Here is a 17,018-nt window from a genome sequence, read left to right as displayed (position 1 = left end):
ATTTATGATTTTGTGTTTCAAATTTTATCATATCCGGGATGTTTAATAGACTCTTGTTTGGACAGATTTCAGTGAGTTATTCCTAAATATTACAGCCTACAATAAAAAAACTACATATTTCCATGCAAAATAATGGTACCGCTTTCAGCACCAAAAATTTGAAATAATAATACCGCCAGGGAGGTTAATGTGTACAATGGTGAGAATTCACAAATGTGTACAAAATAAGTCATGGTAACTGAGCGAATGTCTATTTTCTTTTATTATTCCTTAATTTAATTGTAAACAGATTGTGTTTGATGAATGTCACAAGGCTAAAAATCTGTGTCCAGTTGGTTCATCAAAACCAACGAAGACTGGTTTAGCAGTGTTGGAGCTACAGAACAAGCTGCCTAAAGCCAGAGTTATATATGCTAGTGCCACAGGTATGTACGTTTTTATGTTGGCAAGACCACAACGTAACATCTTTCTCCACCTTTTTTTTTTTTTTTTTTTTTTTTTATGAAGCTGCTGTTGTCTTTTCAGGTGCCTCTGAACCAAGAAATATGGCTTATATGAGTCGATTAGGAATTTGGGGTGAAGGTACTCCATTTAGAGAGTTTAATGACTTCATCCAAGCAGTGGAAAGAAGGTAGAATTGTGTATTTGTTTTGTTTTTTTTTTTGACACCCAATTACACTTATAGGGATTTTTTTTTTAACCAAAAGATGTTGCAGAATACATTTTGAACCAAATTCATGAAGAAATTGGATTTATTATTTTTTTGATGGGATGTTTTATAACAAATTAGAAAATATTTTCTTTGTAAAATTATCAGCTTTTTTTCCTTTACATAATAAAATATAAAAAAAAACCTAGCAGTAATTAAATACCACAAGAAAGCTATTTGTGTGGAAAAAAAAATATGATATAAATTGTGTACAGTGTTGCATGACAGCACAAGTGCCAGTTAAAGTTAAAAAAAAGATGCCCTGGTCATGGAGGGGGTAAAACTTTAGGGAGGTCAAGTGGTTAAACTCAGGTGGGTAGACCGTTTTTGCAATTTTTCCATTGGTTTTATATTTTTCCCTTACAACTTTCAGAGTTTGTGATTTTCTGAAAGCATGGGACCAGTAAAATAAAAAGAAATTGCTACTGTGTGGGTTTTTATTTATTTATTTTTTTTTATTTTAAGTTCCTGTGAGATGTGTGCAAATGTTTATCAAAACAATATTTTCGTTAAATACACTAAAATCCTCATTAATAGATACATGGCAAAATTTACCAAATCCCTGATAAATATAAAAGCTAAAACTGTATTAAAAAAACCGTTGTATAAACTGTTAAAGTACGCAAATTTTAAATTGGGGAAGGTGTGCAAAGCTGCACATAACAATAATTCACTGTAAATCTGGAGGTTATTATTTTTCAATAATCTTTCAGAGTTTGTAAAAGACACCCCAAAGCATACATTTTTCTGAAATCACATAACCTGTAGAGCTACTGATTTTTTTTAGGCCCTGCAATAGTTGTACAAAATGTTAAAACTTCAATGTTCCCTAAAAATACATTGAAAGCATTGTGTGCCAGTTTACAGCAACCCCCCCCCCCTCCCCCTCATCTAGCACAGAGCCCTCTCCCCCACCTACAGAGTATCAGAGAAAGACCCTGCTACAGAAGAGCAGCTACAACATACAGTAGGAGTTCAATGTTAAGTGGGGAGAGGGGGCATTAGTGCTAAGAGGGGGATAAGGGATGACATTGGATCCAAGTTAATGAGGCATTGGTGCTAAATGGTGTGGCAATGTGATAATTTCTATTGTGGGGGAGAGGGGGGATATTAGGCATAAGTGAGGGGCGGGGTTTAGTCCCTTGGACAAGTAGTTTTTAAAAAAAAAAAAAAATTCCACACCCCTGATTATACTGGAATTTACATAGCTATGACGCTATACTGGTACAGGCGGTGATCAGCGACTTATAGAGGGGTGGACAATGTGGCGCTAGCTGACAATGGCTGGCAGGTAAACTAGCTGATCGACATCAATAGTGGTACTAATACAGTGATCAATGCTAATACTGAACACTCACTGTACTTATATTGGCTAGGGAGGGGTTAATATCTAGGGGCAATCAAGTGGTTATTTGTGTGCCTAACAATGTGTAATATGTGCTGCTTTTACTTTACTGCATGGTTGTTTTTTCTCTGCTTTGCAGGGAGACAAAACCACCACATGGCTGTTCCCTATACATAGAGTTCTGTGTTTTGTAATCCGCTGCCAAACTCGTGCTCTGTCCAATCACAGCACAGGTTGGCATGGGGCGTGCATGCAGACCCAACAGTCAGTCACGTATACAGCGGTGAAAATAAGTACTGAACACCTCACCATCTTTTCTCCGTAAATGTATTTCTAAAGGTGCTATTGACAATAAATTTTCACCACATGTTGGTAACAATCCATACATACAAAACTAAAGTTTAGAAATCAAGGTTTTTTTTTTTTTGTTTTTTTTTTTTGTGTGCGTAATTAAAATGGAACGGCACAGGGAAAACGTAATGAATACGTTAAGTCAAATTTATTTAATACCTTGCACAAAATCCTTTGTTGGTAATAACTGCTTCAAGACTCCTGTATGGAGAAACTAGTCGCATGCATTGCTCAGGTGTTATTTTGGCCCATTCTTCCACAGTCTTCAAATCTTGGAGGTTCTGTGGGCCTCTTCTAGGAACTCTGATTTTTAATTCTTTCCGTAGTTTTTCTGTTGCATTAAAGTCAGGTGATTGGCTGGGGCCATTCTAGCAGTTTTATTTTCTTTCTTTGAAACCGATAGTTTCCTTGGCTTTGTGTTTTGGGTTTATTGTCTTGTTGAAATGTCCATCCTCATTTCATCTTCATCATCCTGGTAAATGGCAGCAAATTTTTATCAAGAATGTCTCGGTACATTTTTCCATTCATCCTTCCTTCACTGATATGAAGTTTGCCAGCACCGTATGCAGAAAAACTGCCCAACACCGTGATATTCCCACCTCCAAACTTCACTGTTGGTATGGTGTTTTTTGGGGTGATGTGCAGTTTGACCTCCAAATTATGGCATCCAAAGAGTTCAACTTTGGTTACACCTGACCAGACTATATTCTCTCAGTATTTCACAGGCATGTCTAAATGTTGTGCAGCAAACTTTACACAACCTTCAACATGCTTTTTTTTCAGAAATGAAGTCTTGTGTGGTGAGTGTGCATATAGGCCATGGTGGTTAGTGCATTACTTATTTTCTATGAAACAATTGTACTTGCTAATTCCAGGTCTATCTAAAGTTCTCCACAATGGTCCTTGGCTCTTAGACAACTCTTTTGATTCTTTTCACTCCTCTTTCAGAAATCTTGCAAGGCGCATCTTGTCGTGGCCGGTTTATGGTGAAATGTTTTTTCTACTTCCAGATTGTGGCCCCAAGAGTGCTCATTGGAACTTTTTCAGTAGTTTAAAAGTCCTTCTTTAGCAAATGCCATCAGTATGTCAAAGGTTTCGAGAAAGCTTTTTGCTTTTACCCATCAGGAGATGTTTCTTATGTGACACCTTGGTAATGAGACCCCTTTTTATAGACCATCAGTTGAGACTGAACCAGTTAATGTTAATTTGAACTGAAAAGGGGCAGATTGCTTTCTAATTATTGATGGATATCAGCTGATGTCTTGGCTTTCCATGCCTGTTTGCACCTCCCTTTCTTCATGTGTTCAATACTGTTTCCCATTCTATATTTTTTTTTATTACAAATAACTTAATTTATGTAGGAATTGCATGGGTTGTTGCAGACGTGCTAAAAATTTCAGGTCAATAGCACCTTTTAGAAATATATTTTCTAAGAAAAATGGTGATGTGTTCAATACTTATTTTACCTGCTGTGTATATACATGACTGTGCCTGCCCATACTGCCCTGCCAGTGACGTGGTTAAAAGTGGCATGGCAGTAAAAGGGTTAAACTTGCAAGGAACAAACCTCTTATCAGTAGCGTCCTCAGATTTTCAGTTATTTCCCAAATAGATACTTCAAGACTTGTTTCTGATAAAGCCTTAGTTGAAGGGACTTGTTACTGTGTCAAGTGCTGCAAGAAAGTTGGTGCACACATACCTTTTTGGAAACCTTCCAGAGATCTTGAAGGCACCAAACCATGAGTTACTTACTTTCTTCCAGTAGAAAGTTCTGTACACAGACCAGGTGCTTGGTGTGAAGGCAGTAATGCCAACTGTCAACTTCCTAGTGCAAGTCTGTACTCATTAGAATGTCTTTTTTTTTAATTTTAATTTTTTTTGTGAAAACGAAATGAGGAGCTACTCTAGTGAGTACCGCAAAAGAGCAGTGTATCAGTTTACAGCTAAAATGAGTAGTATTTCTAATAATTTACAGGCTAAGCATGGTAGTGTACTTAATTACATTAAAACTGAAACTTTATTTTTAGGGGTGTGGGTGCTATGGAAATTGTTGCCATGGATATGAAACTGCGTGGAATGTACATTGCAAGACAGTTGAGCTTTACTGGTGTGACCTTCAAAATTGAAGAAGTTCCTCTCAGCCATGATTATGTCAAAATGTACAATAAATCTGTGAAACTGGTATGTAGTATATTTTATCTAAATATTTTGTTTGCTGTGTTTTGCACAATATTTTACTGGAACACTTTGTGTGCTAGTTTTGTTGCAACTGGTTGATATTGCATTTTTTTCCCCCCCATCTCTTAAGTGGGTATTGGCCAGAGAGAGGTTTCAACAAGCTGCTGATTTAATTGATGCTGAGCAACGAATGAAGAAATCAATGTGGGGTCAATTCTGGTCAGCACACCAGAGATTTTTCAAATACCTCTGCATAGCATCAAAAGTTAGAAGAGTGGTCCAGCTTGCTCGTGAGGAAATAAAAAATGGAAAGGCAAGTTTAGTGTTTGTTTGATACTGTAGTTCAATGCCTTTTGGCCCAGCCAATTAAAACCTCCTTTTTTATTTATTTTTTGTCTTTCAGTGTGTTGTCATTGGTCTGCAGTCAACTGGAGAGGCAAGAACTCTGGAAGCTTTGGAGGAAGGTGGCGGAGAGCTGAATGACTTTGTGTCTACAGCAAAGTGAGTCATGTTTTATAACATGCTGACGTTTCAGGATATGCAGGTAGAATTAACTTCAGGCATGAATTGTATGACTTGCTTAATCATTTGTTAAATCTGCCATTCCTGAAGAACTTAATCCAAAATTAGTTTGTTTGCTTTTGAATAGACTTTAGAATACCTAATAAAGGGACATTTCCATCCTCATAATTCAGGACAATACAACAGGTTTATATATTCCACACTATCGGCAACATAAATTCAGCTTTTCTTTCCTCCCCTGCTAATACATTTGGTTACTGGGAGAATAAATCACAGGTAAACTACGAGTCCAAGTCACCTCTTTTTGGTAATTGGCTCTGTTCTGTCACATGGGACAACGCACAGGGTTTTTGGTGGCTTTTTTCAATAACTTGTATCCTTTAACTTTCCATGGCCTTACTTGATGTTAAGTCTATCTTTGGGTTTATTTGTAGCATGTTGCTGACAGGCTGGACTCTATGACAAATCTTGACAGCTAATTCACTAGGATTTCAGTTTCACATTTACTAATTAATGAATGCACCTTTTTTCGTGTTTTTAGAGGAGTATTTCAATCTCTAATTGAAAAACATTTCCCTGCTCCTGATCGAAAGAAACTCTTAAACCTGCTAGGAATTGACTTAACAGCACAAAGCAATAATAATTCTCCCAGAGACAGCCCTTCGAAAGACAGCAAAACAAAAAAGAGAAAAGGTGGGTCATTGTTCTTTCTGCTTTATCCATGTAACTTTTGAAATAAGGACATTTTTGTTTAGCATAAAAGCTCAATCCCTTTTACCTGTCATGCTACATGTCTTAATGGTCGTGCGCATTGGGCCCATGAAAATCTATGCATCGGCCATGTTGTTCAGGTCATACGTACCCCATGCAATTTTTTCATAAGAAGAGACTTTGCTGCAGAGACCTTCCCCCTCCCTCTAACTTTATTTCATACAGTCAACAAATTCTTAGCTGCATGCCAAACACCCTTATCGGTACTTTGATAGAATTAGCAGAATCTAACCCTAATACATGTCTCTGTGACCTCATAAAACTGTCAGACTTGCAAGCTTGTGTAAATAGTGTTTAAACAGGTACCTGGCCTGGTCTCAGTCATATCAGTCATTTAAATGTTGTAAATAGCTCAGTTGGTGCAATGGCCAATACACATTCCTGACTGATTGTTAGCAAAGATGCAAAATCTTCAGTGTATTTTATAACTTCTGAAATAATAGTACAGCTAGAATAAGGCCTCTACCAGTACATTGGTAGCATTTTGAGCCCAAACATCTCTATACTAGAAGGTACTAGAGTGGATTAAACCCCAACACCCCTTCTAGGATATCCGACACCTCTCATGTATATCCATTCAAAAGGTAATTGCACGCTGGAGAAAAATATACAAGTTAGCAGGCTGTAACATGTAGATGGTCTTTTACAATAGATTTTATTATAGAAAAGACAACATCGGAGAAACGGTCATAAACAAGATCACTGACCAATAAAAATGAGACATACAAGTTTCTGATGAATAGTACCTTGAATGCACTGAAGTATAAACAAGGAAACAAGCTGAGTACACAAGCGCAGTATATGAGGAGGTAAAATAAAACATGTTAATTTGCGAAAATGGCAGGCAATTTGAAACCAGTGAATTGGTAAACAAAGAGCCAAGATTATCACAAAATCCACAAACAGAAGGAAGGAGAAAAAAAAACACACAGAAGCCTCACTTAGTGTACATTGGTACTCTACACCCAGGACTCCCAAGGAAGTCCGACAGGTAGATACAATATTGCTTTGAAAAGACAAAGAACGAGCTCCAGGGGATCGCGATGGGAAAAAAAAAAATCTTAAATCGACAAAAGGCACTGGTCAAATCTAGACGATTGGGCTATATCAAGGCAGGGGTGCCAGATCTGCAGAAACTTTGTGTGAGTGTCTAACAGCATAGCCATCAGTTTCTCACCTATATAAAATTCATCTGATATATATATATATTTTTTTTTTGGCTGCGTTGCAGCTGATGAAGTGGGTCTTCCAAGCCCTTCGCGATCGTTAATTTGATAGCCATGAATAGATGTGATGCCAGTTGCCACTCAGGATGAAGCAGACCCACTAATGGTTTAAATAATAGCGCCTTGTATGGGTTGGTCTTAATGTACATGTGAAACATAGTGCGGAGAAAGGCATAGACCCTATTCCATAATCTGCGAACCTTATGGCAAGTCCACCAAGTATGGCCCATTGTTCCTATTTGTTGGCAACCCCAAAAGCAAGTCGGGGAGTATGCAGAAATAAAACGGGGCAGACGTGTAATACCATCTATAAAGAACCTTATAGGCATCTTCTAAAATAACATTCCTTGAACATTTAGGCAATGCCTGGGTCATGATCTGCCAGTCTTGCTGATCCAGACTTCCCTCGAGTTCTGACTGCCAATGCTGGTGCTAAGAACGAGCTGGGGGCGTTCTACATGAAATAATAGCGGAGTAAACAAGAGATTAAGCTCGGAGCGTGGGGTCTATGTCTACAGAGAATTTCAAAGGGGGTCAGCCTATAGGGTCCCAGATGAGCCTGTATCAGTGTATTGATAAAGTGTCGGAGTTAAAGGTAGCCAAAGTGCTCCCACAGCGGGATATCATAAGAGGAACGCAGTCTCAAAGGTGAGTATTCGGGTGGGAGAGATCAAAGAATGTACATCGTGGAAGCCGTGGGCTAGCCACCATGCAAACTGTCCGGGATTGTCATGCCTCGGGGGAAATTAATGGATTATGGAGCAATGGCCGGGGGGCGGAAATGAAACCAGTGGAGTATTTAAAAGAATCCCAAAGTCGAAGCGTGTGCGTCAACATCAGACCAAGAGGAGAAGAGTGATGAATAGGTGGAAGCCACGACAGAGTGGTATCGAGTGGGAATCAATCAGGTCAACAGTAGCCACAAGGGGATATTGTGAGATGCGTGAAGATGGGCTAAGGGAGCAATATTAGCCACAAAATAGTAAGCCTGAAGATTGGGAATGTTGGAGACTCAAAACCATAATATTTGTATTTTGCTTGAGGGCACATATATAGCGACGAAATCCAACGCAAAAATGAGGGGCTGAAATCAAAATGGACGCGTGGCTAAGATTTTAGTTAGGATTTTCATGTCGATGTTAATAAGAGAAATTGTCCTGTAATTTGCCCAAGAAGAATGGTCTTGATGAGTTTTCGGGATCATAAACACATTAGCTGTCAGTGAGTCCGGGGAAAGAGTCGAACCTCCCTGCACCACATTGAACATAGCGGCGAGGTGAGGAGCAAGCACATCCGCTAATTTCTTGTAATACAAAGCAGTGTATCTGTCTGGGCCTGGGCGTTTGCTCATCTCCAAATCTGCAATTCAAGACTTCTGATGTTCGAATCATGGTCCATCAAGTCTTTATAGGCCTGAGTCAAAGTAGGCAAGGACAGGCGGGACAAGAAATCAGAAATAGCCTGGGGATCAGCCTGCGTGGCGTCCGTATAAAGTTTAGCAAGGCAATACCAGAATTCCTCCAGCACTGCTACAGGATTACTAGTTAGAACATTATGTTGAGTGCGTAGAGAGATCGGCTTAGGGTGATGCGTAAAGGAGCGCAATCTACGTGCCAACATGGAATCCGGTTTGTTTGGCTTACTGTACCACTTCTGATGCGTCCAGCGCAAAGAGCACTCGGTATCATCTGTCAAACAAAGATCCAGTTCCAGGCGGCCCTGATCCAACAACCTACTGTTAGAAGGGGACGGTGCTTGCTTAAATTGGGCCGATGTAGAAGCTAGCTTTGATTCAAGCTGTTTATATTGCCTCTCTTGCGCCTCAAAGCTACTTGAATAATATGGCCCTGATGGACAGCCTTGTAAGCTTCCCACAGAGTCACTGAAGAAGATACAGAACCCGAGTTAAGCTGAAAATATTCCTGGGATTTGTGCAAGAGTTCCACCTGAACCTCCTTCAGTGAACCTGTAGATATTCAAAGATATTAATACCTATAGAAAACTGTATCTGGGGGCATGGTCATAAACAGTGACATCCCAGCAAACCACACTTTAGACCGGATGATTGGTCAAGTCATTTCTGTCAAACACTCCCTGGAAGTCCAGAACAGGGGACTGCAGCCACAGTTGACTGCTTTAGTTTTAACATCAAACCGAGGAACACCTGTCAAGTTCTATGAGAGTCATTATACCATATTGCTTATTGATTTGGACTTTGCTGAACCAGGACTTGATAAGTATTTCCATTTTTTTTTTTTTTTTTTCTTCCCCACCCCTTTTAGTTTTGCTAGTACCACGTGTCTGTTTCTTTGGAATACCCTTTTCAGTTAATATTTTATTTGCACCCATATTTTGAAAAGTGTTAAAATTGTGTTTAATGCACGAATGCAGGATGTAAAGAATCCCTGTCTCTTGAAGAATGCTACTGTAGTGTATATCTCTGAACACACCTTTCCGTGGTGATTACAGTTGTTTATTCTAAAGTCATAATTGCTATTGCTAATTTTGTGAATGGGTGATAGGCCAATTCTATGTGGTGGCATTTTGGGGATTAGAGTTAATTGTTTAGTTGTTTAAACCCATTTACAATTGCTCAGTCTGTTGGTCCCACAAGCTGGAAAATCTTTGTGCAGGACAAGGCTGACAGCGTGGTGTGAGGTTGACCAGCCATTTGTCACGAATCGAAGAGGGCAGTGGTCTGACCCGCATTTGTCACACATGTCCCATCTTTTTGTAGGTGAGGAGCTGTCTCGTGAAGCCAAAAAACCACGCAAAACTGGTGGACTTGCTGGTAGCAGTTCAGATGAGATGGACAGTGAGTCTGACGCATCTGATAAGGACGTGGAGAGTGAAAGTGAAAGCTTTAAGTCTTTAAGCTCTGGGGATGACGAAGATGATTTTAACCCTTTTAGGGATGAATCCAGTGAAGATGATGAAGATGGTGAGTGCTGCTTCTCGAATACAAAAAATATTTAGTAGTATTGCAAAGGATTTTTTATTTTCTAATATTTAGACATACCACCAAATCAAAGTGTATAATTCAAACACACACATTCCTGCGTTAAAAATGGCTGTGCGTATAAGTGGGTGCTGCAGTGACTGTCGGCTGGAACCGAACAAAATCAGCAAGGAAAAAATGTCACCAGCACACCGAGGATCACCAATATGGGTGCAAAGGTTTTAATAAACCATCACATAGTTACAGCAAGGCAACGTTTCGGAATCTCGCAGGACCCCTTCATCAGGCATGTGACCAAACATGCCTGATGAAGGGGTCCTGCGAAACTCTGAAACGTTGCCTTGCTGTAACTATGTGATGGTTTATTAAAACCTTTGGACCCATATTGGTGATCCTCGGTGTGCTGGTGACATTTTTTCCTTTCCATACCACCAAATCAATCACAGCAATGACTAAGGCCTCATTCACACCATACGTACATAAAAACTGATGAAAACTGACGCACACGTTTCACTTGCAGGAACATCCATTTATATGCACACTTCAGTGAGTTTTATACACGTTGCAGATTCCTGCGCAGAAGAAAAACTGTTTTATAGCTTCCTATAAATCTTTATTAACCTCCCTGGCGGTATTCCCGAGTGTAGCTCGGGGTAAAGTTTCAGTACCACAAGCGGTAACCCCGAGCTACACTCCGGCTTACCATGCGGCTCTGCTGCGTGATCCCTCGATCACTTACCTTGTCCTGCGCTCTCGCGATGTCCCTCCTGTAGTGTTCCCGGCAATGTAATCCGGCGGATGCCGGCATCTGTCGCCTGGGTTCCGTCCCCTGCGAGCGGCGGGACGTACGGGGGACGGAACGGCGAGAAATTTGAAAATGACAAAGTGACATTCACTAAAATCCCATAGTAAAACATTACTGTATCAAACCATTTCCCATACATTTTGTCCATAGTGCTTTGTCTGTGCTCTGCCTGCATTTTTACTGTTCTTTCTGCCTGGAAACTGAGAAACGTCCATGGCGTCCAAAAAGCGTCCCTTTAGGTCAAAAGCGGTTTTAGACCGGCTAGAGAACAGCGATAGTAAATCCGAACCACTTGCAGAATTGAGTGATAATGATTCGTGGGGAAATTTGTCATCAGATACTGAAAACGATTTTGTGACTTTGCTCAGTGGTGTGCGAACTTGGAGCTATATTTCAAATTTTCAGTGTTTTTGGTTTGATATTATTGAATTAAATTTTTTATTATTATTCTTATTATAATATTTTTTACGATTATTAATTATAATTTTATGATTTTGTGTTTCAAGTTTTATCCTACCCGGGATGTTTACTAGACTCGTTACTATCTGTTCGGACAGATTTCAGTGAGTTATTCCTAAAAATTACAGGCCTACAATAAAAAATTACATATTTCCATGCAAAAAATGTACCGCTTTGAGCACAGAAATATGGACGTAGTCAGACCGCTAGGGAGGTTAAACAACAAATGTGTATTTGCACTGACATGGTGTAGGTGGAGTCAAAGATGATTGTCACTAGCTGGTCTACACAATCTTGGCTTACAATGGGGACATACAGAAGATGGGAGGGACAGGTAGGATCAACTATAATTCATTCTAAACGAAATGAATGGTCTAGTGACTTTAAGAGTATACTCAAAGTACAGTCGTCTATAATCTGTCTTACCATGTGTCAAGAACTATCCTTTGGGACAATGGGGATTCTATTTGATGGAGCACTAGTAAAGAATGTTACCCCAGTATTTTCATATTTTTGATATATGTCTGTTGTACCATGTACTTGTGTTTAAAGTATCCTGTTCTTTGTAATTCTTCTTCTGTGTGAAATACCTGGTGATCCTACCAGCCCCCTCTCCTTTCCTATTTCAAACTGACCACATGTTTTGTGGCTGTGTCGGGGGCACAGCCTGTCTTGGCCACTAGAGAAAAGACTCTAAAGCCCCTATGCAGCTGAGAATATAGATTAGGATATCAAATTCTATATACAAATGTTTTTCCTTTCATTTCCATGTTAAAATTTAATAGGTTGTTGTACATAATTTTCCACTTATACTTGTAGTAATATTTTCACCAGTTTTGTGGCTGACTATTATTAACCACTTGCCCTCCAGAGAATTCCAATCCCCCTTCCTGACCAGGCCATTTTTTTGCTATACGGCACTGTTAGTCTGACAATTGCGTGGTCATGCAACTCTGTACATTAAATTTGTCTTTTTTTTTTTTTTTTTTTTTTTGTTCCCCCCACAACTAGAGCTTTTTTCATTGTTGTTTGATCACTTCTGCGGTTTTTTTGAGCTATAAACACTGACAATTTTGAAATAAACCCAATTTTAAAAATCAAAATTTATACTACTAATGGTGGTGATCATCTGGGACTGCGGCGGACATTCTGACACTGGGTGGAAACTAACGGCCACTGACATCCCCAGTGACACTAATAGAGTGATCAGTGCTAAGAAAAAGCACTGACACTACTGACGCTGGGCAGGAAGGGGTTAACATTTGGGTCGAGCAAAGGGTTAACTGTTTTTACTGTGTGCACCAAGTTGTGTTTTACTAGAGACATGCTGTTTTGTATCTCTGTGCAGTGAGATGCAAAGCAGCATGTCCATGCTGACAGGAGAAACCTGTGTTTTGCACACAGGTCTCTCCCCTGTCAGCTTTCTCCGACTATCGCCGAGTGGTGGACTGGAATCACCAGCCGGGACCCGGTGATTGACATCTCTAGCCTTCAATAGCAGCATGGGTAGGGCGGCGCACCCCTACCCAGAATTGCAAATCACTTATATATATACACAGGGCAAGCGTTTTACTGTACTCCAGTCTCACAAAGTGTTAACTTCAATCTCTTTGAGAAGCAGAAGTAGGTGTCCTGGGTCTTAAAGGCGTTCTATAGCCACAGCATACACTTTCATTTTATAACATTAGCACTATGACAATACAAACAATAGTTATTTTTAGCTATCCAATATGGCCATTTTTCTTTTTGCATCTCCCTGGATTCCCTGCATGTTTTCAGCATATCTGCAGTGATTTATTTCTAAGGGCTACATTTTTTTTTATGGTACCTTGCTTGCCTGCAAGCAGTGATTCCTGTTCGGACTCTGCCTCCTGAAACTCCTCCTGCAAGCACCTCTGTAGTTCAGAAGGCAGGCTATGTGAATTCTGTGACACAGCATTGCCTATTCACAGGGCATAGTGAATATGTCAGAATTAAAGTGAAAATATGTGGGGTTCTTCACACAGTACATTTTACAAAATTCAAGATTAAATTTAATAGGAATAGGCTTGAAGTAACTGAAATGCAGTGTGATAAATGTGATTTTTAATAAGTGCCTTTTAGGTTGTCCACCTAAACTGTCCGGATAGTATAGGTTAAATAGGTTTACCTTTTCTCTGTTTTATACATTTTTGCTTTAGCTTGACCAGGAAGAGCTCACCTTTTTTCAGGGCAGAATTTTCAACCTCTAATTATCTAGAGATAATTAACAAAAACACAGCTGGAACTCCGCATTAAGTTTTTAAGTCAGGAGCTACAGAAAACTGCAGCTGCTGACTACACTTGCCTGTCCCGGAGTCCAGCGATTGTTCTCAACCGCGCTTTTCCTTCTTCCCTTCTTTCTTCCACAGCACCAGCATCTCTACTGTGTGCACCAGGCTGTGACAGCTTGTGGCTTCACGGCTTGGTGCCCACTGCACATGCGTGAATCGAGCTGCACTTCCGAATTGGTCCGGCAGTCTTCTCGGACCTTTGAAAGTTCCCAGGAGACTGCGGGAGGGAGGAGGGGGCTGAACTTCTGGCTCACTTTGCCGCAGGGAACTGTGCCAGAAGTGGGAGCCGGTACATGTCAAAAACAGGTATCCACTCTTCCCAAATATGGCAGTGGGGAGAGGAGGCAAATAAGTGGAGCTTTTGAGTGGAACTCCTCTTTAATGTGTAAGGTAAGTTCTTAAACTTATGTGTTTTCCTACTTTGTCCTCATGAACTGCTGTTTGGGAAATCTAACGATTTTATCACTGCACCTGAATCTATTGTAATATACTATCTGCATCATTAAGTGGTGCAGGATTCAGTGTTATGCAAGTCTGCATAGTTCTACTTTGTTCTTGATAATCTGGTGCACAGTTGCCAAACAAACTTTGATTTGCATTTATACAGATCCCTGGCTAATTAGAAAAGAACATAAGAAAAGTAAGAATAAAAAGAAGAAAAAGAAAAGCATTGATCCAGATTCCATACAAAGTGCCTTATTAGCGTCAGGACTTGGGGCTAAACGTCCCAGCTTTTCATCTGTTAAATCTGTTCCCGCAAGTGCTGCTTCTAGCCTTCCAGGTAAGGAATGTTCACTGCAGCCCTATAGTTAGGCCAATTCGTTTGTAGTTGTGTTAACGAATCTTTTATTTTTTCCCCCACAACAGCTGTTTCAAGTAGTGCTTTATCCACAAACTCCAGCAACAGTTGTGTCACTAGTCAAGATTCAGTGGAAAGGGCTCAGCAAATGAAAAAGGAAGTTTTGGACAAACTGGATGAACTGTCAGAAGCCCTTCCTCCAAACACATTGGATGAACTTATCGATGAGCTCGGTGGTCCTGACAATGTGGCAGAGGTAGTTAATGCAGCAGTTGTTTTTTGTTTTTTTGTTTTGTTTTTTTTTTTTGTTTCCATACCATAATCTGCTTCCCCCATGTAACTTGGATGTCCAAATCTTACCAACGTTAGTGAACATCCAATATAACCCATCCTACTCCCAGCATGCCTCCTCCCTCCTCCTCCCTCCTCTTTTCTAGTGTCCTGGGACGCTAGACTCCTTTTTATCTCCGCTACTGCGCCACAGCTCAATGTCCGCTATTGTTTCCAGTGCTGCCTGCCGTTCAACTGTCGTTGCACTTAAAACGTCAACTCTGCTCTTACAGATGCCGTTCGCACTACCTTTAAAGTATAAGTCGAGGCAAAACTTTTTCTAGTTTTGGATAGAGTGGAGTATTATATTAGACAGGAAGTGAGGGCAAAACAGTAAAATATGTGCAGATAAGCACTTCAGCCCTAAAAGTGTGAGCTCACTCAGAGTAAAGTCCACAGTATGAAATGGCCAAATAAGGGGTAAATTCAGAAGCTTCTGAAGAAACAGATCTGGGGATGATCCGATCCATGCATGTGAAAGAACAAAGTTGTCAGGGCACAGGAATTTGTAAAAAGTAATTGCATTTATAGTAGAAAACTCTTCTCACATCAAGGTATATTGTGTGCTGCTGAGATTGCAGAAGGGAATCATGCAGGTATTACCAGAAGTGCCAAGACTGTTGCATCAGTAAACTTCCATGTAAGCACCAGACCTTTCAAAAACTACCAGCAGTGTCTACGTGTGCTGCTCAATGTGGCATCAGAGAAGTGGGCGGGCAGCTTGATTTCAGGGGCCCCACCCCTTCTTTTCTAGAATTGTTTTATACAATTAATGTACCAATTCCTGCACCCTGGCAACTTTGTTTTTCTTTCACAAGCAAAGAAAAGAGGAAGGGGTTTTAACCCTAATGGGTGCTTACTTATGGTGGTGACTATGTACTCTCTACAGTATAGTCCTGAACAGTTTATGATGAATGAGATAGCATATCTCTAAAGTTAATATTACTAAAGAAACTAATATATTAATTGTGACATTATCCGTGAAAAACAGAAAAAATTAATATATTCACCTAATTTCAAAGAAATACAAATTAATTTATACACTCATTAATTGTGAGAAAATATAATAGAAAAATGAAATAATGTATATAGAGATGAAAAAAATTTATATTGTATATTATAATAATGGTAAAGATATGATGTGAATAGAAGTTCCAATGAAAACATTTTTTTCCCTGAAAAAGTGTCTTAACCAACTTATTCCTGCTCTGTTATTCCTCATTTTAGCCATGTAAAAAGAAAAAAAAATGACAGTGTCTTATCATAGATAAATTGTGGATTTTATTAAGTGCCCAGTATGCACTCACATTTGAAAGGATAAAACACGCTTTGTATATAAAAAGCCGCTATAAGCAGTGATGACCAGCCTCTTTAGTGTGTCAGCACACACTGACCATACTCGCCGTGTGGGTAGTCGGATCACTGGTGACCTCTCTGCCCCTCCCCTAAGCGTTATGCCACAGGGACTCGTAGCTTCATCTGGGGGATGTAGTGACATTTACATTTATTAAAACATATAGTCATTTTATACACTATAAATTTGTTTTCTATAAAGATCTAGAACACACTCCAGTGGCTCACAAGTAATCTTTATAAAATTTGTGGGTTTTAACCCTCTATCCAGAATTGGAAAGTCTAGCCGTTCTACTTTAAAGCTTCAGGATCAGTCTGCAATTTCTGCTCACAGTTCCCAGTCTAGGTTCCTTTTAAGTGCCCTAAGACTGGCAAGACCTTTTTCCAGCAGTCCTATTATGGGGATTTGGGAGAACCATGATAAGCTGTTCAGGCCTTCCAAATGGCTGTCCTGTACCTGTTTGAGGCAAGCTTTTGTTTAAAAAAAAACAAAAAAAAGTGCACTTCTTCGCTTTGTGGATCTTTTGGGATCCCTCCTTAAAGCGAAGCTCCAGGCCCCCCCCCCCCCCAAAATAAAGTGCCAAACGTGACAGAGGATGCAAACAAGTGGCACTTCCCCAGTGGGGGGGGGGGGGTAGGATTCTGTTAAGTGACTGGAGATGCATTCTAAAACCATTTTCTCGATCAGGCCCTGCCTTGGCTGTCATGATGGCATATAGCATGTCAATCTCTAGTCAATTGGATGAAAGCTGTAAGAAAGGATCAGGCCCCTTTCCAAGTTGATTCCTTGCATTCTGAACATTTGGGGCTCATGCCTGCAGCCTTAAGCTACTAGTTGGACAGTTTAACTGAAGAGCCTCTTTGTGTTAACAGAAGGCATGTACTAATGTGTTGGGCAG

General features: G+C 40.0%; 1 protein-coding gene across 2 annotated transcripts in view; it reads left to right on the top strand.

Moving 5' to 3' along the window:
- SBNO1 (strawberry notch homolog 1) overlaps positions 1-17,018 on the top strand; it is a 72,226-nt gene that overhangs the window by 25,940 nt on the left and 29,268 nt on the right. For both annotated transcript variants that reach the window (XM_089662011.1, XM_089662010.1), the window contains 9 exons: positions 290-425; positions 526-631; positions 4,433-4,586; positions 4,714-4,896; positions 4,987-5,084; positions 5,647-5,798; positions 9,840-10,043; positions 14,245-14,418; positions 14,505-14,692. In XM_089662011.1, the coding sequence (XP_089518137.1) occupies positions 290-425; positions 526-631; positions 4,433-4,586; positions 4,714-4,896; positions 4,987-5,084; positions 5,647-5,798; positions 9,840-10,043; positions 14,245-14,418; positions 14,505-14,692 (1,395 nt within the window). The remainder of the gene's footprint in view (positions 1-289; positions 426-525; positions 632-4,432; positions 4,587-4,713; positions 4,897-4,986; positions 5,085-5,646; positions 5,799-9,839; positions 10,044-14,244; positions 14,419-14,504; positions 14,693-17,018) is intronic.

This window comes from Staurois parvus, unplaced genomic scaffold, assembly GCF_062004578.1.
Source record: "Staurois parvus isolate SC_StPar_1 unplaced genomic scaffold, SC_StPar_1.0 ptg001418l, whole genome shotgun sequence".
NCBI classification, from domain to species: domain Eukaryota; kingdom Metazoa; phylum Chordata; class Amphibia; order Anura; family Ranidae; genus Staurois; species Staurois parvus.
This window is presented reverse-complemented; position numbering and strand designations above follow the sequence as displayed.